The 23,091-nt window shown below is 46.4% G+C and overlaps 2 protein-coding genes across 3 annotated transcripts in view; both read left to right on the forward strand.

Moving 5' to 3' along the window:
- Window positions 1-298: 298 nt before the first annotated feature.
- On the forward strand, window positions 299-5,812 carry LOC144141408 (uncharacterized). Its single transcript, XM_077672979.1, has 4 exons — window positions 299-486; window positions 1,041-1,221; window positions 2,714-2,861; window positions 5,723-5,812. The coding sequence occupies exons 1-4, from the start codon at window positions 372-374 to the stop codon at window positions 5,810-5,812; spliced, it is 534 nt and encodes a 177-aa protein (XP_077529105.1). The 5' UTR covers window positions 299-371.
- Window positions 5,813-20,728: 14,916 nt separating this feature from the next.
- The window catches only part of LOC144142267 (venom metalloproteinase BumaMPs1-like), a 42,449-nt gene continuing 40,086 nt past the window's right edge, over window positions 20,729-23,091 (forward strand). The window contains exon 1 of one of the 2 annotated variants that reach the window (XM_077673634.1): window positions 20,729-20,853. In XM_077673634.1, the coding sequence (XP_077529760.1) occupies window positions 20,808-20,853 (46 nt within the window). In that variant the 5' untranslated portion in view covers window positions 20,729-20,807. The remainder of the gene's footprint in view (window positions 20,854-23,091) is intronic. The other variant, XM_077673635.1, reaches the window with a different exon arrangement.

Raw genomic sequence — 23,091 nt, forward strand, 5'->3', positions numbered from 1 at the left:
TTTGCTCGTAGAGAAGCGTTTACATGTAAGGGGTGTTTTACAAAGCTAATGGAGTGGTTTCCGACAGTAATGGTTGCCCATTAAACAATTTTTGTTACAAGGGTGTTTTGTTATCATTCCCAAAAACGGAAAGGGAAGATCGCTGTAAAGGTAAAATAACGTAAATCAGACTGACAAACCACCACACGTCGAGATGCATCCTGCAAATAATCTGCCCATCCGGTGTTACCGACGTACTGAACGGAGGCTTAACTATGCCGGTTTGAATATCTAAAATACAAATATTGGCGTACTGCCTCGGAGGCTAAACGAACCTAGTACGTATAAAAGTCACCGTTAGTTAAAGGGTGGTGTTTATCGGAGCAGTTGTAATGCTGGTAACAAGGAACATGGGTATACAAAAGATGTTTGCTGCCGTCTACCTCTTTGCTCTTGTTGGTCTTTCAGCGTCAGAAAACCAGACACCGCAGCTGACCGACTGTCCAGGTAAATTTACTAGAAATGTTGAGTTAGGGTCGACGCAATGTATTTGTCTCCACTGCTGTGTTTGGGGAGTGAAACAGGGGGCTGTGGAGCACGTAGTTTCACGTTCGATTCCACGAAGTTCTTCGGTATTTAGTTCTTCGGAACAGCGAGGAAAATTCTAAGCACGCCAATGAACTTCCGGCCGCCCGAATTTTTCCCCAATCTTCCGTTACTGCGAAACCCGTTGCGTAACATCAGTGTCGGAAAGTATGGTTTAATAACAGTGCCGGTGTCCTCACCGAAAACATATAAGGTTGGGAAAAACAAGTAAACAATAGTTTATTCGTTTATGCGCGTAAACGTCTTACTCTCCGTAATGTTGTACATATACCAAAGGTGGCCATTATTTAGTGTTTTGAAAATTGCGTGTTTGTTTAAGATTGTTTCGAAAAACATTTACAAAGACTACTTGCGCGCACGGCATGAGAAGCACGTAAAAATATATTATTGAGAATACCGAATTTCAAAATAAAAAATCTATGAACTCCATAAGTGCGAAACAATTTTTTTTGCAGGTGAAGACGAGGAATTCCTGAAGTTTTACGGCTTCACCATCGAAGACGCCACATTGGGTGGTACGTTAAGGGCTCACACAGAGGTTAGCTTTACCAAGGAGTTCACTAACCCGACGCTGCACATCGGGATTTCAAGGCCAGATGGCACGGAGCTTCCTTGTATCAAGGGGCTGTGGCAATGGTAAGTTAGTGAAAAACTGACGTTTGTAGAAAACGTAACACCAGACTTGATTAGTGTGGTAGTGAAAACGGCGATTACATTGAATGACATTTCTGTCGACGGCGCGTGGGCTTCCGCTGCTGAGCTTGGCAAACATTTCTAAGACCAACTTGTGACCGGGTTCTAGATTTTTAGCTCTTTATTCTGTCTACGAAGGTTAACTTGTCCTCATACGACTGGTCACCGTTTATGATATTTTAAGGCTGTTGAGCAGACCAACAGGTCATAATGGGAGTTACTTTTAATGCGAAAGCTGTAATGTGAAATGGGAAAACAGGGGTTGGCGTTTGCGTCGGCTCCTACGTCACGAATCGTTTAAGCATTTCACAGCGCAAGACTGAACTCGCCGATAGCAAAAGGAAGCCATGCCCTCAGTGCCTCACAGTTGAAGTGTGTAGACGGAAGAAAGCAGCCAAATGAGCGAAGAGACAGGTAGCGACATACACTATGGTCTTCAACTGTCCCAATTCGTTTAGTTGCACCAGCTCACAATCTACACAATGAAACTTGGGCCAAACGAACGACCACACCGAAATATACAGACAGACGAGAGCTTGCCCATTTGTAACAACGGATCAATTCTTACTAGGTCCGCTCGCTGTAATGGTTTAGCTGATAACAAATGCTTGATGACAAGCGAACTGTTAAGACAAAAGTGGGTAAACAACGGTTATAGTGTATTTGAACTAGGTGCGGTTAAACTGAAATTTCTTTTTATCTCTGTATCGTTTTGTGGTACCAGGGAGGGAGACAGGGGGTCGGGACAAACACACCTTCGTTTTATTCGGTTTGAGAACCCGCTACGCCCTTTGGCCGCCGCAATATCCGCGCCTCTATGTGACGTGACGCAGTGAGCGAGAACAAACTACGTGATATAGAGGCTTCCGAGCAACTTGTTAAAGGACGTCATTATGGCGGAATTGCTGAGCAGAATATGAAGAAACAATTCAAACGATTGTCGGGCAATTAAACAAGAAAATATCCGCTTGCAATAAGTAAACTATATAAGTTATATTAAATGGTCACCTACGACTGCGGAAAGGAGAGGCTGCAGCTGTTAAGAACGCCAAGAAAGGCAAACAGAAAAAGGTGTTCGTCATTTGTTCCTAATGAAACGAATGTAGTTTTTGAGGTGCGTATAGGATAGAAAGCGGAGGAAAACCTGCTCCCCGGGTGAGGCCCGAACCCACAAAGCGCGCAATACTGCTGCGATGCCATACCGCCTAGGCTAGCAGGGCGGCTGCGCTGGCTTGAGAAGGAGTAAAACACGCATCAGTAACAATTTATTCCCTTTTTTTCTGTTTCAGCCCAGTACCCTAAGATTTTATTGCCACGTAAAAACGTTTGTGTGCTGGTCTAGTCGTGCCATCTAGCAGCACGAGTGTTGTAATGGCTTGTTTAGTAACCATTTTGTTTTGCTTGTGGTCCAATATGACGGCGTATATGCATGCAGTGACCTGAAGCTGTGCAATGGAACCACTCCTGAAGAGAAGGAACTTAACGCGGATTGGGACAACGAGTGTCCCATCGAACCGGGGACGTACACTGCACGTATGTCGTTTCCTTTGCCGGATACCAAGGAAACCCGAGCATTCTTTGGGGTAAGTTGGCCTTGAATCTCTTTTTTTTTTTTGCTTCGCGTTCAGGCATTAACGACGTCTTTTTTTGGATGGAAAATGATTTGAAATGAGTCATACTACAATGTACCACGCTGTTACGCTAATAATAGTGATCTTAGCCATTAAAAGACGTTGGAAGCTCACATAGCAAGGCGTCCTTTGACGCCAATTGATTAACCATTGTCTGCAAATTTTCATGACAATCTATAAATTACGCTTTCAAATTTAAAAACGTGAAACAAAAGCTCCATCCAGGCTAGATTCAAAGTTAAGCGCCCATTCAGGTAGCCGCAGCAGAGATATTCTTGGTTGTTAATAACTTACCAAGATTGAAACGTAAAATCAATCTATGGGTGTCAGAGCGTGTTAAATAAAAAATTCAATATAATCTTCTGGCAAAGCAAGCTTGTTTTTTTACGCGTTGTAAAGCGAGTGTGGGCTATGAAGGAAAGTTTTCTGCCGGTTGTATTGCACAACAAGCTCTCGGTGGAACCCATAGAAAGATTTGGGCTGGTATGACTGCAATGCGAGCTTAAACACTTTTACTTAGGGCGCATTAACTCTAGTACTTTAATTATGCCAATTGTGTTTTGCTCTTCTGGCAAAGCAAAAATGCCGAGAATACACAGTCGCACACAAGTTTCTCCCTCGAAACGCATTTCTGTTACCTGTACCCTTGTGCTTCGCTACATTGTACTGCAGCCCTATCCCATTCCCGGCGATAGGTTATCCTAAAACGGCGGCAAAGTAAAGAAAACTACCCGCGTCCAGTAGCTTCCTAATCCAGTGAAGAGAAAATAAAAGCTTTTAGAAACCAGAAATAGCAGATACAATGCTACACTCAAGAGACACGAGAAAGAGATACCAAGAGTTCATAGCTAGTGCGCCTACGGTAGTTCATGAGGAGTACAAAAAATTTACTACTCTCAATTTCAAACTGTAATGTTTGTATCGTACGTTCCCCGTTTAGAGCAAGTTTGTTGCGGCAAATCGTTTTGAATCGTCCCACTTAGATACCTTTCCCTCACACGGCTCCGAGACACGACAGACGCAAAGTTGAAGTCCAGTTTACAGCCTATAAAAAGTTATAATCCCCAGTTCCTGTTTTATAATGTTGTAAGCGCAAAATGAACGCGAAAGTATTTTATTCTCAAGCAGGCTGAATTTAATTTAAAAAAAAAAGTTGAAATCCATAAGAGCACACAGCAGGCATATTATGCATTTACTGCATTGGCTATGAGGGCAAAAGCACAGAAAGCACTTTGTGCGTTCAAAATGTCAGCGTTGTGAAAAAGATAATGCTTCTTAAAATTTTACTAGCCATGCAAAGGGAATAATGCGAGATGTTCAGGCACACACACTAGCACCAAACCTCAGTTTCACAATGGACCGCTGGATGCACAATACTAATCACTTGTACACTGCACCATCTGTTTTTAAATATGTACCAAGTTAAATTAGTGGTGCGTTACAGCGACGAAAGGTCATTTATTAAATACCAGTGGTGGTGGTGGCGTAGTTTGTCCAGGTCGTGCTAGCCTTCCATTACAAGCAGTCAATCCTCCACCCGAGTGGCACCTGATGCGTCCAATATATGCCTCCTTCACCATGAGTCCGAGAGTTGTGTCCGGAAGGAAGCTGATAACGAGGCGTGATACCTCTTTGCGTAGTGTCCAATGACCTTCTGGAAAGATGATGGGGTCCGAGGCGATGTGTGGGGCTGTTGACTTGTGCATCGCCGATAAAAATGTTGTCCGTTTTGCAGCAAACTGTAAGAAAAACATTGCATAGTGTTCCACATTTCGTAACACCACACATGCTGTGCACAGGGGCGATCGCACTAGCACCACTTTTTATCTCCAAGGGGTGGTCTTCGCTGACGGTGTTCGAATGCTGTATAATAAAGTGGCATCCACTCTTGAGGCCGCTGATGAGATGGCATGACATGCACTGTCATTTACAACTACTGTGAGTTGATCATGCCTTCCGTATCGTCTAAAGAAGGGAGTTAGCGACCATTTCCTTGAAATAAACTCTGCGTGCCCACCAACATTAACCTTGAAAAATGTAAAAAGATTCGTGATGAAGTATTTTTGATAACCTTGATTTTAATTTCACGCTGATCAGCCTGCAACATTACAAATAATTGCACACACAGAAACCCCCGAACAATTGAATGAATAAAATATCGTTCTCCTCCGGCTATAGAACCCGTGCATGTCTCGCCGTCATTGTGTTTTGCCTCGCTGTATTGAAGAGCTAGAAGCAAGTAGGGGTTTAAAAATTTATTCTCTAAGAGCGGGTAGCAAAGAATGCGTTGCAGTTTTTGAACTTCATGTTGAAGAAGGACATTCGCGTAATTACAGAAAGCAGAAACGCAAAATATTTGATGTTATGCGCATGGCTAGTTTTGAGTTTTCTCCAAACTGCTGATACCCTTAAAATCAGCAACCGAGCTTAATAATAAATCAGTTATGATCTACATGACACAATACTGTGTAAAAGATTCCTAAGAAAGTTTTTAATCTTTAGAACTGTGAGTAGCTCCAAAAAATAACAAAGATAGCATGGACGGGGATTTCACAAATAACGCCATTTTTTGTAGTAACCGTTCCCATCTCTTCACAACTACAAGTTTCCTGATCATCTAGTGAAACAATCTCTTGTTTGGTGAAGCATGCAATTTTTGTATCCTTTGTTTTTGTTCATTTCTGCAAAAGATGGTATCATTCACTTAATAAAAATTTGACTGTATCAGGAACATAAAGCAGCTCAACCAAGAATACGTGGCATATGTTGGTGAGCAGGCATGCAATTTTGGTTTATCATGTTATGTATTTCAGGATGGAAATGTTGTGATTACCCTCCTAGTCAAGGATGGCAATGAAACTTTGGAATGTGTCTCACTACCTATGAAAGTTGACGTCGACTAACAAGAATATTTCTCTTACACCGCTTTGACTGTTTGTTGGTGATTGAATAAATCAGGGATGGCCAATATGAACAACATATTTTGTTCTCTTTTGTCTTTGGAACATGCCTGCAGCTGATTGAAAACAACTCACTTGTAAAAGAAACTAATTTTTGTACAAAGCTACCTGACAACAACATATTACTTCTAAGGAGTGGAATTTCCGAAGACGCACGCGAAAATATATAAACGCCGCGTATAAAACTAACAGCATGTTCGGTGCATCTCTCGGCTACGAGCACTAATTGATAGCCTCGATTAAACAACTTTTGAATGACTTATTTTTTATTATACCTGCATTGCTATACTCAGTTAAATTTCTGAGCAAACAAATGAGAGATTAGGAGGTGGGAAGTGAACTGCTAACAAAAAACACCCTTGTACATTACCCAAACATCACTCGCACAAAACGCCTGGTATTTTGAATTCCTCCCCCCTCGAGCCCTGAGTGGAGAAGATCATTTAAAGCGATTTTCTCACGTAAAAACATTGCGGTACCCTCAGCCAAGCCTACTAGAGGAAACACACGGAATGGAGAACATACTCAGAATACGGCCACCAGGAATGCACTCGCGCCGTTTGTAAAAAAAATGGTAACAATTTACGGTACCGAAAAAAATAACTTCGGATTTTGTCGATCTGTAGTTCATTCTGGAACGTGAATGGACGGCTTAAAATATGTTTCCTGTTTTCGAGTTAGGTGTATTGTGTAAAAAAGGTTCAAAGTTTATTCCCTCGAATCTTAAAGTAGGTATCGTAGATTTATGGGCGCATCCACTATTATCATTACTGCGAAGAAAGCGCACCGCAATTTTAAAACTTTTTGCGACTGCTGGGGCGAAGCCAGCATACGCCTACATATTTAGTGCCCAGGCAACACGCGGCCTTCATAAGATGAATTTTCTCCGAACATTGTTAGTACTGCTATGAAGTGGCACAAAACTGGATAAACAGCTGAACCGTTCTAGGGTGCATTGGCGAAATATTTCGTCACGCATTACTACCGGGGAAGCGTTCGTACCCACGTCGTCTGAACGTAGTGCATTTGGGTTTGAGTTGCTTTGTTACGGAGTATACCTGATGGTGCTAATGATGGTAAACAATACCCCATCTTCGAGATTGTCTCCTTTCATTTGCTTGTGGTGTTTAAAAAAATGCAACACTGATTGCTGCTTTTGCAGAGCTTTGGAGACCAATAAACAAGGTGCTCTGTTCTATACACAACAGCCGACAATCGTGTGGATGGCTAACCGTGGTAAAAAAGCGGGAGTGTGTTTTTATGGACAAAAAATGCTCTAAACTTACTGTGTCTGATATACGTAAGCCTGTTAAGCGGCCCGAGCCATAGAGTGTGAATTCCTTTTCGGAGAATACTCAGCTATGATCTCGTCTAGGTTTACTTTACCTTAAAGCGTTGTGCCAGCTAAAGAAGATGACCTAGGTTGGCTCTTAGACTACACTTGTACATTCACTTCAGCATTTACAAAGACTAGACACACGTTTATGCGGATGCCTTGGTTACAGCGGATGCAATAGCTATCGGCATGTGGGTCCGGTCAGCCCAGTGCTCCATGAAAGAAACACTAATTCAGAAAACTGTCTCGACCACTACTGAACCGGCAGCTGTGAGGGCTGCCTTTCATTACGTCAGTCAATCCCATCCAAGAATGGGTAATCTTTTTCGTGATAAGAGGATGGTGGTTGTTCCTTACACTCACCGCGTGGCCCACCGACCGAAGAAGGTTGATGGGAAGTTTGATTTTAAGGTTGTGTTCTCGGCAGTAAACAAATTCTATTCTTTATGTGGGGCTATTGCCAGAAAAACCCACCAAAGGAAAGAAATTCGAGGAGAAGGGTGCGGGCTCAAGCATGGAAAACAATACGTAAAATGTGCGAAAGGCGTTGTTTACGAATGCAGTTCGATTGCGGTGGATCTTAAGTATAGGCCAGACGGGCAGGTGCCTGAACATCCGTCCTCGAGAACACTCCTCTTCTTTAAAGGGGGACCCATGTTCCCATTTATCGGAGCACTGTAGGAATCATGGGTGTGTGCCTCTGCTTGAAAAAACAGCAGTTTTATTTTGGTACTCCAAGCAACGTACTCGCGAGGTGGCGGAGGCTTACTTCATCTTTTTGTACAATAAGAACGGAACTTGTGTCAGCGCCTATTGTGTACCCCTTAATAAGGAATTTGCCTATCTTGTAGATAGCTTTCACTAAATAGGCGGTAAATCTCTTGGCTTCACAAGGTTCGGTCGCACTGCTATCGATGTGCCAACATTCGCGCGGAACGTTGGCCAACTGTTGCGGCGCATGTGTGATTGCTGATTTCTTCCCCATTGTTGTTTAGTCATGTTGGTTTTGTACCGTAAGCTACACTGGCCGAGGTTGAGTAGTTTCTCGTGGACCCTGAAGGGCCGTGCTGCGCAAGCGCGAGGAGCATTGGATTGGGTTAGATTTGATTGGATTAAATTAAATTCTATTGAATTGGATTGGAAATCCAATTTAATTAGATTACGGGCATCTAGAGAACTGGGTCTGCACATTTGCTGGTCTGCGCATTCCAGAGGAGTGACGTCATAGCCACCGCAGCCGTACTGGCGCTGGCGCGTGCCCAGCTATGCGCCTCCGTGGCGCAGTAGCGAAGTCTGTCGGCGCACCGGAGTCGCTTGATAGCCATTTCGCGTGGCTCCTGGAGAGACGTGCTGCGCATGCGGGAGGAGCAGTGACTGGAGTGGACAGGACTGGACTGGACCGGAGTATAAAATCAGGGAGACCGGGGTACTTTCTTCGTCAGCCTTACGCTGATAGCTGAAGCGGTCCTGGAGCTCCCTGCCTGGTAAACAGACCGGGAGCCGATCCGTCGGAGCTTGATCTAGGCTCCGACGGCCACCGTTTGAGACTTCTACCCTTCACCTTAAAACACATCGCCACGGTTGAGTACAGCTTATGTTTGGGGGCTCGGCGTCCGCGGAGTCACCAATACCGTCACCAAGATTACTCAAGGTGCCCCGTGCGGGGCTTACGATACTCTGAAGTACGAACGTATCTTTAGATCGCAAACAGTGCAAGCGGCTCAAGATATGTATTGGTTTGCGCTGGGATCTTGATATCTTCCGTTTTTAATTAGTTCTTTCTTTTCTTCGCTTTCTTGATATTTTGGTTCAGCGTTTACCCTTACGATTTCCGTGTAATCTTTCCTGTCTCAGCTTTGTTGCACCGTTTTCTCTTATCCGATTTCGGACGATTTTTTTCCTTCCCACTCCTCTCGCAATTTCCAACATTCGCTGTACGCAAGTAGAGCCATGCCAATATAACGCACCAAGCCCTCCCGCCGAGAGGGCTGACCTTACCAGTTCACATTACACAGCCGTCTCTCTCGCTTTCTCTTGTACACTTAGTTTGTTTAGTGGTAGCAGGGGGCTAGAAAAATAGGGTGGATGTCAGAGGAACATTAAAAAAGTTTAATTTTTAATAAAGCATAAATGCGCGAGTCAGCCTAGGTTGAAGTGTGCCATTTTCGTAAAGAACTAGAAAACACAAAGAATTGTTCTAGCGCTGATTCTTTTAACAGAGTTGTGGACGAATCAAATGTGTCACACACCGTTATCTTCGAAGGCCACTATATTGTTCGAAGCAAGCCTACAAAGCACATCAACGTAAAAGCCCAAAGGTAGATGAAAACTTAAATATCGGTTATGGGAGCACTGGGCATAAGGTCAAGTGGATACTGAACTCGCTTGAGAAAATAAAAGACAAAGGTTACGAGAGATGCTAAAAAAGAAGTACGGTATTCTCACTACCAGATGTCGTTTAGAGGTAGCCAGGACGCTGCAAAAAATCAAAACTTAGGGGCAGCGAAATCGCCTGAACGCATTGTGACATCACATGTATTGAAGCCATGCACGATTTGAAGCCATGCCCTTCAAAAAGTGCATGGCTTCAAAAAATATATTTCTGTATGCGCAAGGCGGGACGGGTGATATAAAGAGTGCCGTCATCGCGAATAAAGCTGAGAGCAAAAAAAAAATTACGACTTCATATCGCCCGAAACCGGAAACGGTAACCTCGATTACTTTAGCGCAACAAAATGAAGATTGTCTTCCAACCGAGTTAATCGGGTGCAAAAGACCGGAACAGCTTCACAGCAAGGCGGAGTAAACGCGTCAAAGAGAGCGCACATCAAGTCACTCACGGATCAAAATCACGAATGCTTTTCTATTTCGTTTAATGCACGTCTTCGCAGCTATATAGAAGACCCCTAGGTGTGTCTTTTAAAGAATGAAATATCAAAATGTAATACAGCATCACTTACAACAAAACGAGGAAATACGGGCACCGCAGGCTAGAAGTAAACCCATGGAAAAGCAAAATAACATTTCTTTTCTGTAACTTTTATCGCGTAAAGGTGGGATCACCAAATGTGCAATTTGGTTTAGAACTTGATATATTCAGAAAACATGAACGTTTAAAGAACCGATCACACTAAGACATCCTGCAGGCGTGAAAAATACTCGTGAGGAAACCTTCAGTCATTCCAAATCATAACTATCAGATAAAGGGCTGGGGAGGGAATGATAAGCGCATTTTTCAATTGGAAGTATAGAAGAACGGACGCATTATAAAAGAGATGACAAAGAATTGTAGCTGTTCATCGGCATGTGCTTGCTCCGGTCCTGAAGGCTGGTGGTCGCCGAATCACGAGACTGCTCACATCATAAAGACAAAGATCCCGATACGCCTCTCGATAAGAAAAACAAAGCTTTATACCGTTACTACCCTTGCCCTCCCCCCAACACACGCGTACACACAGACACACCAACACACAATTGCCGTGATTAACCTGATGATTCTGCATTCGTTCCCACTATCCGGTATTGCGCCCCACACTTTGTTATGGTGAGCAAGTCTGTAATTATATTCTTCGTTACTCTCCTCAGGTTAGTATAGACAGGTATATCATGACACTGACGATGCCTTATGGAGTCACGTACCTAGTGTGGGAATCGTGGAGAACCGCGACCTGCGATCCCGAGCCAGCGCGCGCTTCGGGAGAGACGCTTGCGCGCTGAAACCGGTCCGGCGCTGCGTTGTTTCGTCGGCGTCCCCCGAGAGATGGCACCACCGATCTATGCGGGCATAGGCGCGCGGGCGGCGCGGGAGACGAGGGAGTCTCGTCGGAGACCCGGTCGGGGCGAGATCGGCGGAACGCGGCGGTGATGGATACTTGTGTCTCAGGTGGGAGCTTTGTTTGTCGCGCGCCGTGAGTGCCTGCCTCCCGTTCGCGGTCACGACCCGGACGGCGTGATTCGTGAACGCCGTCGAGCCCTGTGCTCGCATGCTTTGGGATTCCCCAAATAAACGGCTGTGCTTCGGCACTACTGTCTACTGTGTTCTCGTATCGGCGAACCTCGCTGGGCTGCCGTAGCCATGGGAGCCCGCGTGGTTGACACGCCGGGAGCTAGCGTGGTGACCTTACGCCAGGACTGGCTGAGGTCCCCGAGGAACCCCTCGTATATCCCACATGGCGCCCGAACGTGGGTCTCGTATTCGGACGAATTCGAGGTTGCTAGCTCTCCGAGAAATGCGTTGCTGCAGTCGTAGCCCGCTACCCTTTGTCCGGAAGACTTCGGACGAAACGCCTCGCGCCAGTCGGTTGCAGGCAGACAGTTATGATGCCCGATACAGCCGTGACGGCAAATGCGTAAACCTTCCTACACGCACCAGGCGGTGAGTCAGTAGGATGTTTCCCCCAGGCGCGGCGGACACTACCGAGCGAGGGTGCGGTGTTTGGGAGTTCGCAAGCCGCACGATGAGCCCGCCGCTACTGCGCTTCGAGTCCGAGGCGGAGTGTTTGCCGATTTGACGCCTGACAAAGAGCGAGGGGGATCGCCGAAGAATCAGTCTCCTCTCGCTGCGGGGGGAAGCGGGAGCAATGGGACCGTTGTCTCCGCGCTTCCGGAGTGCGTGCGTCTCGATGCCGTGAAGTCTCCGCTTGAGATTGCGTTTAGGCAGTAAGAGCTTCGCGCGGCTCGGCAGCGGGCTCGTTGGTCGCGAGAGATCGCCAGTCTTAGTAAGAGACGGACTCTCAGGCGACCTATACCGGTGATGTGCGCCCGTAAGCCGCTGGTATTGCGGTTGGCGCTGGCTCTACGGCAGCTTGTATTGCTGCGAGTGAGTTGCAGGAGCCCGCCTGCTTGATGCTGACGCTGCTTTGCCGACCAACGCACCAGGCCGAAATAGCTCGGACGGGCGTTTCGATGCCGACAACCCGTAATAGTCAGGCGAGCTGCCTCCAGGCGGGGGTGGCGGCTGGAGCACAGTTGCCGGACTCGTGATTCCGCGAGCAAGCGAACGTGCAAGGGGGAGTCCCCTCGGGCATCTTTGTTACCCTATTTGGCGAGATCGTCGATAAGGTTTCCGGCCAGTCACAGGAGATTGCGGAGTCCCGCTGCTCCCCACTTCAAGTTCGGGAATCGTTTAAACTGGACGGTGAGAGCGAGACCTGCAGCATACGGATACCACCGGGAGCCACGCCAGTCACCACTGCCACGGACAGCGAGGATGGCCTGCTGAACCACCGGCGGGGCCGAGCGCGGTTCGTGGAGCTGCTACTCCAGTTGCTGCTCCGGCCTGCCGGGCGGCAGCCAACCGTTCGGGAGGACCTGCGGCCGAAGCGGCCACGGAACCCAGGAGGCGGCGGTATCTGGCGCCTACGCGAGCGGCGCGAGCCTTCGGGCAGCCGCAGTGGGCGCGGCCGTTCCTGTTGCCGCCTCGAGCTGGGAGTGGGGGTCGCATCATGGCGCGACCCCGGCGTTCGTCGGCTGCGGCTGCAGCTACCCCCGGGCCTGCCAACCTGCTGTGCTGCCCAACCGCGAGAGACTTGGAACCATTGCAATGTGTTTGCGGGTTTGTGAGGCGAGCATCGCGACGGCGGCATCGTGTGGCGAACTTTGGTGTGGAGTGGCGTTCGGTGGCTGTTTTGCTGACTTGAGACGTGACGAGTGTGGTGCACTGTGGCGTCACTCGAGCTCAAGTGGCGTCCAGTTTTAGGGGGGAGGAGTGTGGGAATCGTGGAGAACCGCGACCTGCGATCCCGAGCCAGCGCGCGCTTCGGGAGAGACGCTTGCGCGCTGAAACCGGTCCGGCGCTGCGTTGTTTCGTCGGCGTCCCCCGAGAGATGGCACCACCGATCTATGCGGGCATAGGCGCGCGGGCGGCGCGGGAGACGAGGGAGTCTCGTCGGAGACCCGGTCGGGGCGAGATCGGCGGAACGCGGCGGTGATGGATACTTGTGTCTCAGGTGGGAGCTTTGTTTGTCGCGCGCCGTGAGTGCCTGCCTCCCGTTCGCGGTCACGACCCGGACGGCGTGATTCGTGAACGCCGTCGAGCCCTGTGCTCGCATGCTTTGGGATTCCCCAAATAAACGGCTGTGCTTCGGCACTACTGTCTACTGTGTTCTCGTATCGGCGAACCTCGCTGGGCTGCCGTAGCCATGGGAGCCCGCGTGGTTGACACGCCGGGAGCTAGCGTGGTGACCTTACGCCAGGACTGGCTGAGGTCCCCGAGGAACCCCTCGTATATCCCACACTAGCTAGTAAACACACGAGCTGGGTGAACTAAAGTCTGCTACAAAACATTGGCGCAGCTTGTATTAATGTTGCAAAGCTGGAGAAACTGCAGAGCTGGCTGCCTTTGTCGGAGGCCCGGCTGTTGCACCTCACATTTATTTCCGAACTTCCCACTGAAAGGTCTCCATGACTAGCAGTCCTGGATCATTTTTTTCGCAGGGTTTATCATCTCTCTCAAAGTGTACAGCGTTAGCACCCACTACATGCGGCGGCAACCGGCTTCGCAAATTCGTCCTCTGTTAAGCGAACTAGGCGTCCGTTCTCCCCGCTTCTGGCTCCAACCCACTCGAACTGTTTTCTTAGTGTTTTTGCGGGCTCCTGACCTGGGCAAGCCCATGTTCAAACCTGGACGACACCGGGCACTCCTTAAGGTGTGTAGGCTCACGTGCAATTGGTATTTTTTGCAAAGAGTGTTTGCGAACGCCACCAGTTCAACCACAAGATTAAACAGCTGTCCTGTTAAAATAGGTCTGATATCAAAAGCTTGCTAGTGAGCACAGTCAGCACGAGACTGCTTCTAAAGGGGAGAAATCTTGTACAGTGCTTTGAACTTATCAAGCGTTGAACAAGCATTAATAAATTGAGTTGAATAAACATAGCGATATTTGCTACAATATTCAGCTGCGACCCACCGTGGCGGCTGAGTGGCTAAGTCGTTGCGCTGCTGAGCACGACGACGCGGTTCCGGTTCTCGGCCGTGGCGGCCGCTTTTCTGATGGAGGCGAAAAGCAAAAACACCCGCGTGTACGAGATTTCAGAGCTCGTTAAAAATTCCCAGGTGGCCAAAATTAATCCGGAGCCCTCCACTACGGCACGCCTCATCGCCAGCGCTGCGTCGGTGCGTTAAACCCTACAATCAATCAATCAATCAATCAATCAATCAATCAATCAATCAATCAATCAATCAATCAATCAATCAATCAATCAATCAATATTCAGCTACGCGGAATAGAAGTTTGATGCGGAGACGCATGCGTGTGCATAAAGGTACCGCGAGCATTGGGGACATCTGAGAAAGGTGGCCAAGACCACATTAAAAAACATTACTATATTTGCACGTTACGTTATGTTGCCGCGAATTTTCAATTAGATCTGATGTCCCGCAGCTTACTTTTTTCTAACCGACCTTGGCTGCCGCCATTACAGATTCATACCTTTTTTCTGGCCAATTGCTCTCAATCCGCGAGAAAAAATGCAACACCCTCCCTGCCCCAGGAACGAATGAAACTCGAAATTTGTGTCTTTTAAATACTTCAGCTTTACATCTGAATATAGCACAGATTCGTTGGATGAATTTACTATCAAAGCTCGGAATACGTTATCACGTCATCACTTCCACACTGCACTTCAAGACGCTGTCCATCTTCCACAGCTGCTTTGCTGCCTCGTCTTGGAATACAAGGATAACGTCTCTCGACCAACTGTTATTTGATGAGTGGGTGGAACAAATAAATAAGTCCAGGGAAGCTTGCACGAACGCGCAAGACTTGAATGGTGAAGCTCTTGTAGGTGAGCATTGCCGAACACATAATTACGTTTCAGTGCCATTGTTTATTTGCATAGTCGCGGTCGTAGTAATTGTAGTAATATACATAGAAGAGGTCGTCCCCTTCGCGGCGAGTGGTAAATGCAATGTCATCCTAAGCATTGTAGACTTACATAAGCTCTTCGTCATCGACTCGAGGCAGCGGTGGCGGGATCTGCAAGTCGTCTCGGGAAGGATTACAACACTCGTAGCTATGTCTTAAGTTATCCATAATTACTTCTCACTAATGCTTCGGCCGCGGTGACTTCTCCCAAGGAGGGTGAATTTTCTACATCAGCATTAGCATTGAAATTTTTTTACACACGTGGTAGCGCTTAAGGACAGCGCTAGAGGTCTTTTTAACAGCGAAGCTATTGAGCAAATTGTCAATGTAGCGTGTCCGCAGTTAAAAAATTTCCCCGAGGGGAAGAATGTGAAAGTGCGAATGCACGAGTTGAATTTGCGCGGTTCGGTAATGTTCGCGAAAGAGAGATCACACACACACACACAACTACAAAGAAAGAAAGATGCATTTATTCACAGACACCTATTTGTGTTGTCGTTGTACTTGATTGCTAGAGCGGATCTCAGCTTTGAAATTTCGTGTAAGTACTCCTTTAAGCGGGTGCATTAGCCCTTCTCACGCCCGATTCCTGGCCAATCCCCCACGTGGGTATGTGCCATGTCAGCAGGAACAACAACAAGAATGAGCCATGGGGACGCGGCCAGGCAGCGCGCGCCCATCTCCCCCCGTTGCTATGGAAGACGAGGAGCGCGCGCACCCGCAGCTGTTGCTATGCGGACTACGGCGGCGGACGATTCAGGCTCGCTTAAGAAGTGCATTCGCACTTAAAATATCAAGAAAATTCACAGCGCACGTGAGCGCGTTCTTCGCGGCGACAGCCTGACAGTTAAAACAAAGTTGCCTCCAATGCACGCTGTGAAGCTGTTTGGACTGCGAAGCTGTAAACGACGCCCACAACGCTTACCCAGGCGACGTCACTTGAAGTCACACAGGTGGCTCTAAAAAGTGTGAAACCATAAACTCTGGCACCCGTTACCTGGGTTTCGCGGGGGTGCGTCCTAGTACTGGGTAAGCGAATGCAGCGGCGACACCAAAAAGAAAACGAAGCGGAGCGTCTGTTGAAGGGCGAGGAAGAGGGCGGCATGCGTGACTCCCCCTAACTGTTGTTTCATGCGTCGCCGCCAAGGAGCGTCCTCTCCGCACTCCGCCTCCCCAGACGCTGCTGCGTTCGCCGCTAATACAAACCACGTGTACGCCATTATCATACATTATGCGTTTTGCACTTCAGACGAGGGCTTTCAGTGAGAGCAGGGGGTAGACCCGCCGCTGTGCTTGCTGAGTACACCGTCTGTCTACCCGTCTCCTCGTGTGGGCGTAGCTTAGCCGGTAAGATGAGGGGCGTTCACTCCGTTTCTCTATTCTGGTTCAGGTCCGATTGTTGACGGTGCCAATATTTCTTTCATTTAGCCTGGCGTTTTGTTCTGACGCGGACACAAAACTTTTCTTGGCTGGTGGAGTCATACTACTTCGCAATAAAACAAGAAAATGCCGAGCGTTCTTGTGTGCGTGGCTTGCAGTGACTGCAAGCTTCTCCGCCGCACAATGGTCAAGCCAAGCATATCCACTTTTGATGATCGGCCAAGATTGCGGCTACCGCCCGGTAATTAGAAAAAAAAACTCGTGTGTAGTGCATGACTGGCGCCGTCCACCCAGTACCCCGGGTGCGCGTTTGTCCGGCCAAGCATGCCCACTATCATTCGCCAAGATTCTCCAAAAAAATCATTGCAACCCTTGTTCCGAATGAGATAGCCCGTAATAGCGCAAGCCCTTCCAAGGTGATGTCCAATAATTATCACTTCATAAAAAATGAAGGAGCTTCACAGTTACAGCAACAGTAATAGAGTAAAGGTCGTTGCAGCAGCGGAGAAGGAGCAAGTCGGCTGCAATCATCGACTTAAGATGTCGTGGTGGTCGTGAAGGTTGCGGAGAGGTTCGCTACCTTCACGTCTTTCGGGTTAGTGTGAGCTTCCTTCAGTTTTTTTCCATCCGCGATAGCGCTCGACGACAGCACTGGACTTGCTTTTTGATAAAGCCACTGCTCCAGCCGGGGACTCGGCGGTCACCGCGAGGCCCGCCTTCATGAGTGCTCACCATTTTGTAGCTCTTCGAAGTTCTTGCCAGATTTTGTTTTGGTAATGCTGCTGCGCGTGCCGATGGCGATCGGTGGTCACCGCGAGGGGCGTGTTCACGACTGCCGGGCATTTTCTCGGTATTTTTTTTCCTGCAACGGCGAACTAACCTTTCTACAACAGCTCTGATGTTAAAAATGCGGTGGCGAGGCGTAGACAAATACAGCAGTGCAGTGTAGCACTGTGGGCTTAGCCTAAGACTAAAACGAAGCTTGGTGGGACCAGCATCCGGTGGCATCCCACCATCCTCAATCATTGGTTGTCGCATGTTTGCCCTGCGGCCACGTAAAACATGCATTTTTTGGCCATGAATTCTCAAGGACATAGAGAGAGAGAGAGAGAGAAAGAGAGAGAGAGAAAATGAGGGAAGGAGGGAGAGAAGAAGGGAGAGAAACTTTATTTGGAGTTGAAGTGAGCATATTTGTGGTCGGCGTCTGCAGTCCAACACCACTCTGTTACGGCCGGCTTATTCACGCATGTTTTATACCTGCTTCTTTCTTCATGCCACTCCATTAGCAGATGATGCCTCCGTGTGTACAGACTAAACCCTATCGAACGAACTAACCGGGAACCTCAAAATACTTCGTTAAATCGAGATCTTTGCAAAATATGTACTGCTATTTTACAAGCAGTTGATTCTACAAATTTGCTGTTTAATTCGAGGCGCATCCAAGCAGGTATACAATGCCTTCGTAATTGCGGAGGCCACGCGGCACTCACCTGCCGATGATGTAGACATGCGCTGAATGACAGCGAAAAAATATTAAGCTACCCGGGGCTTGCCCTGACGTTGTTGCACCCCTGCAGACCCCTGCACCCCTGCACCAGGTCGCAGCCCTGCTTTTTGTTGTAACACTCCCTTGCTGAACGGCGTATTCATTGCTCTCATATCTACGAACCACGTAAACAGCGTTTCTTCCATATTCTCGTGCGGGGTAGTCTTGAAGGTCTTGTTCTTCGACGCAATTCCAGGTGAAGGGACATGGATGATGGCGTTCTCTCCTTCAAGGTTGTGGAAAGCGTGCTGGCCGAAATGCCGTGGTTTGTGGCACCCGGTACGGATGATTATCTTACAGAGCTCCGTAAAAATAAAACTAGATGCTTCGTTTTCTTTCTCAAGGGGCGCGGTGTTTTGAATGTGGTGTTCTAAAAAAACACATTCGGAATTACTCCTTTCTAAATGTGTGTTTCTCAAAATGCGTCATTCAATCGAAATAAGACATTAAATGAATATTTTGTTTAATCAGTGTGGTGGATGGTTTTGGCTAATCGGTGCTGCGGATGTTAACCAACTTTGCTCGTAGTTCTGTACTGATCAATATTCTCCCTCGACTTCTAGTATGGTAGGAGAAACGAAGCTCGATCCGCCTCAAAGAATAGAAAAATATAAAGTGCCCCCAAAGAGATGATATAAAATGATGCTTTCTTAATTTCCGGGTATTCAGCGTGATGGGAAACCCTTCAACGGACGTGATAAATGAGCTAAGCCTCTCAATGGTCATAGAGGAGTTTTGTGTGTGGTACAATGTGATGGACAGCTGGTAAGGCTTCATGAAGACAGCGAGAGAAAACGAGCAACACATCCTTGCCACAAAATAGGATTCGAAAAATTCATTCACTTTGCGCGAACAACGGGAAACGTAAAAAAAATTATCATCTGTTTTCTGCGCTGTTTGTGTTGCTTAATATTGCGCGTGTATGTATTCATGAATATCCGACCCGGTGGCCTTATTCGTTGCACTGCCTGCTTTTAACCTTCGTTTGTGTATACCGTATTTACTCGCATAATGACCGCACTCGCGTTGTGATCGCACCCCTGAAGTTTGTCGTCAAATTCTGAATATATAAATTTCCCGCGCAATGAACGCACCCTGCACTAGCCGCAGTAACATGAGATATGTGTGCCAAGGCTGCCTGCTGATGGGCGAGCTTACCTCAGTTTCCTTTTCTTTCAAAGAGGACGTGGCTGCGTTATTGCGGCAGATTAGCGATATCGGCAACCATGCGTTCAGTATTGATGATGGAGAAACTCTCACTAAATGCACATGACTTACTCACAAGACAAAGAAAAAACGCACTCAGGTTGCTGCGTCAGCAGCCATGTCTGTTTGATGTCCCGCGCTGTGACAGTGGCAGCTACTTATTCGTCGAACTGTTGTCACCTCGCAGCAAACTCGCTCCGCGCGTTGCCTTATTCATGAAAACAACTGCATTTTGCGTCACTTTGCAAAGTGGCTGGCGGTGGTGGGCGGATGTTGTATTATGTTTTTATTTATTATTTTTATTATGCTAATAAAACCTATTGTAAAAATGTTGACCCACAACTTGCTTGCGTTTTCTGGGCTCAAAAATTTTTCACGATAAATTTACCCAGCGTGATGAACGCCCCCCTAAATTTGCATCAAAATTCTTGAAAAAAAAAAGTCCGGTCAATACGCGAGTAAATACGGTATATCACTGCTCTGGTGGCTCCCATGCAAAGAGCTTCTTATGGAAGAGGAAGGCGCACTTAGTCTTTTAGGGCAGATAGGGGCGAACTCTGGCAGCCACAAGAAACGTCACTCCTGTTTTTTTGATAACTAGAGCACCACTCCAATTCAAAAATATAGGCGTTGCCAGAGGCCCGTGCCTGTGGTCATTACTTGATTGAGTTGTTTAATTAGAACTTCTGTATTCCGCAGATACTTGGGTTATGATCTTCCCAGCCAGCCAAGCTTGGCTTCACCCTGGATGCACACCAGTTACAATATCTGTATTCTGTGGCTGCATTTAAAACGCACCCGATGGGCAGACAATATCCAGAATAAACAGTTCGGAGTTATCAGCAGATTCGAACGTTTCTTTTAATAGGCGGGGAAGGTCGTCCCATTAACAAAACGGCCAAGTGCCATAGTTCGTTGGGTTCACGGTTCCCAAGCAGTAGTAAAACAGCAATCAGTGCTGATGAAATAAAAGATATAGCGTGGCTTTTTTCGGGTTTACTGCTGGATTATAACCTTTGTCATGTACACTTTTTCTGTAGAGCTTCTCTCGTTATTCATGTGTGACTTTTGCGTGGTTATGCAAAACTCAGAAGAGGAAGGTTATATGCACGCTGGGTATACATACTGTTATATAGACTACGTAAAACACGTGTTTGTTATAGCAGGAAGAAAAAAAAATGTTTTGGACTCGTGTTAAGTGAATTGCCGATAGTTGTAGCATAATTTTATTCTCTTCTTTCAAAGAAAGAAATCATGCGCAGAATACACTTTTAGTCTATTGTTCTAATTTTTTGCTAGGTTGTCGCTTGTTTGAGTACCAGCACAACTTTCGCTTTCAAAAAGAGTCACCATTAAAGACGCAGCCGTTTGCTCGCTCTGAGATTTTGTCTAACCCCGATTGTTGAAGGGTCCCTGATAAAAAGAGGGGAAGGAACCTTCGGTTTTTCGAACTGACTGCCATTCACTGTCTAAAAGGGCACTCCAAAACATGCCCGAGTAGCAGGTGCGGGGTCTTTATAACTGTGTTTGAAACTTACAGACCCCTCTATTCATATAAAGTTTGAGGTGCATCTGGAAGGAAGTAGATAGTCGTGGACCCAAAACATGTCTGTTTTCAGCGTTCTCATTTTCCTTTGGAGCTGCGCACTGGGTAAGTCAAGTGCTTGTTGTTCTTAGTTTTGGCGTATTTGGTCACTTACCTTTGCCTGGATAGCGTAAATCTGGTGGCAACAGTGTTTCTGACATTTATTTATTTATTTTATTTATTTGAAAAACTGCCAGCCTCTTTTTGAGACCAAGGCAGGCGGGCATACAAGGGTGTATTCATGTACATACAAAAGTAATTAGTCGGTAGGTGGTACAACAGAAATAAGAACGAAATGCCAAAGCAAGAAGAAGGGTCAAATAACTCTGATGTAAGCGTCATATTTTTTAGATTACACATATTTTTAAAGGATACAAACAAGTCAAACATGTATAAGGGTTGAGCAACGTATAATATAAGCATATTAATTTGAGGTTCCTTAGTTTATAAAGGATGCCAACAGGCAATGTGCACTAAATTAAGCAAAAAAAAAAGTAACTTGTCTAAAGAAAAGAAATTGATATACAGATGAACCATACGTTGCACGAACCATAACGAACAATACCGCGCCGAGCGGAACCGTAAAAAGGAGTCTCAAAACCATGAGTCATCAAGCAATTACACTGCGGGAAGTTTGCGCATGCGGGTATATAGTATTTACTTCAAAGCAAGAAAAAAAAAGATAAAGAACATTGCGAAGCAAGACATACATATTGTATTCCGAGAAAGTATATTACAGAAAAGTAAGTACAGTCAAAATTCGCAGTGACTGAACATGATGCTGTACTTTATGCAGACGCAAGTTTAGGTGTGCTCGCCGTGAAGTGTACAGAATACATAACATTCGAGTCCACACTTCATAAACATTAGAGTTGCATGTTTTACTTTCCTGTTAATTTGTAATGTTAGCGATTCTGGACAAAAAATGAGTTAGTGAATCCGTGTTAGTAACGGATGGGTCCCAGCGATTCCATTCTCAGATAGCAAGCGGGAAGAAAGAATATTTGAAGGCGTCATTATTGCAAGGATATTCAGTCAAATTGTGCGCGTGTATTTGCCTTGTATGCCGGGATTATGAAGGGTGGATGAACATCTATGCGTCGATTCTATAACGATTGTGCAATAGTTGAAAGAGCTATTTTAGACGGGCTTGTTTAGCTCTAAACTCGAGTGTATGAAGTCCACAGTCCAATAGCATATTACTTGGTGAGTCAGTACGTTTATATTTATTGAAGAAAAATCTTACAGCTTGCCTCTGTACCTTTTCTAGTCTTTTTATGTTAGTAAGAGTATAAGGGAACCATACGGTGCTGGTGTATTCTAATACTGGTATGATATATGTGGTGTAGGCTAAAAGCTTAGTTGATTTTGGTGCGAGCCTCAGACACGTTCTAATATAAAAGAATTTGCGCAACGCACTGAATGTAATGTGAGCGATGTGTGAGTCCCGTTTAAGGTTGGATGTTAAAATTACGCCTAAATATTTGTGTTGCTGTACTTTCACCAGTTGCGTGCCGTTAATGTTGTAAGGACAATTCATGGGTTCTGTCTTTCTCGTTACGGTCATACACACTGTTTTTCTGAGGTTAATCTTCATTTGCCACTTAGTACACCAGTTATCAAGTTGGTTTAGAGATTCTTGTCGAGCGACCTGGTCTTTGGAACTGTTGATTTCTTGGTACATAATGCAGTCGTCAGCAAAAAGTGCGATATTACAGGAAATGTTTGTTGTTATGTCATTTATCAATATAAGAAAGAGCAGAGGGCCAAGAACTGAGCCCTGGGGGAGTCGGGGTGTTACGGGCATGCTATCTCAAGGTACATTTTCAAAGATTACTAATTGCGAGCGGCCGTATAAAAAGTCTTCTATCAAGTTTGTTAGGTTTCCGGTACCAAGTATACTTTTGAGTTTTGCGTGTAATTTTTTATGGCATACTGAATCAAATGCTTTCAAAAAATCTAGCAGTGTCAAGTCTGTCTGCGAGCGGTTATTAATAGAAAACGTTAGGTCATGTACAACTTCAGTTAGCTGTGTTGCTGTGGATAGCCCTCTTCTAAATCCGTGTTGGTAAGGTGATAAGGTGCCTTTTGTCTCTAGGAATAGTGTTATGTGCTTCAGAATGATGTGTTCAAGTAATTTACATGATGTGCTAGTAAGTGAGACCGGTCTGAAATTAGATGGGTCTTCGCTATTGCCTGTTTTAGGTATCGGTGCGACCTTTGCTTTTTTCCAATCATCCGGAAGCTTTGAAGAAGATACAGACTTACGGAAGACTAGTCCTAAATACCGGCTGCACCATTCCG

This window comes from Haemaphysalis longicornis, unplaced genomic scaffold, assembly GCF_048455015.1.
Source record: "Haemaphysalis longicornis isolate Haplotype H1 unplaced genomic scaffold, Haemaphysalis longicornis Haplotype H1 scaffold_6, whole genome shotgun sequence".
Classification (NCBI taxonomy): domain Eukaryota; kingdom Metazoa; phylum Arthropoda; class Arachnida; order Ixodida; family Ixodidae; genus Haemaphysalis; species Haemaphysalis longicornis.

What these genes read in the sequence shown, in the direction of transcription:
- LOC144141408 (XM_077672979.1), top strand. Translation starts at nt 372, where the DNA reads ATGCTGGTAACAAGGAACATGGGTATACAAAAGATGTTTGCTGCCGTC. An exon ending in ATCAAGGGGCTGTGGCAATG is followed by an intron (nt 1,222 to 2,713) that starts GTAAGTTAGTGA and finishes ATATGCATGCAG; the next exon opens with TGACCTGAAGCTGTGCAATG. An exon ending in AAACCCGAGCATTCTTTGGG is followed by an intron (nt 2,862 to 5,722) that starts GTAAGTTGGCCT and finishes TATGTATTTCAG; the next exon opens with GATGGAAATGTTGTGATTAC.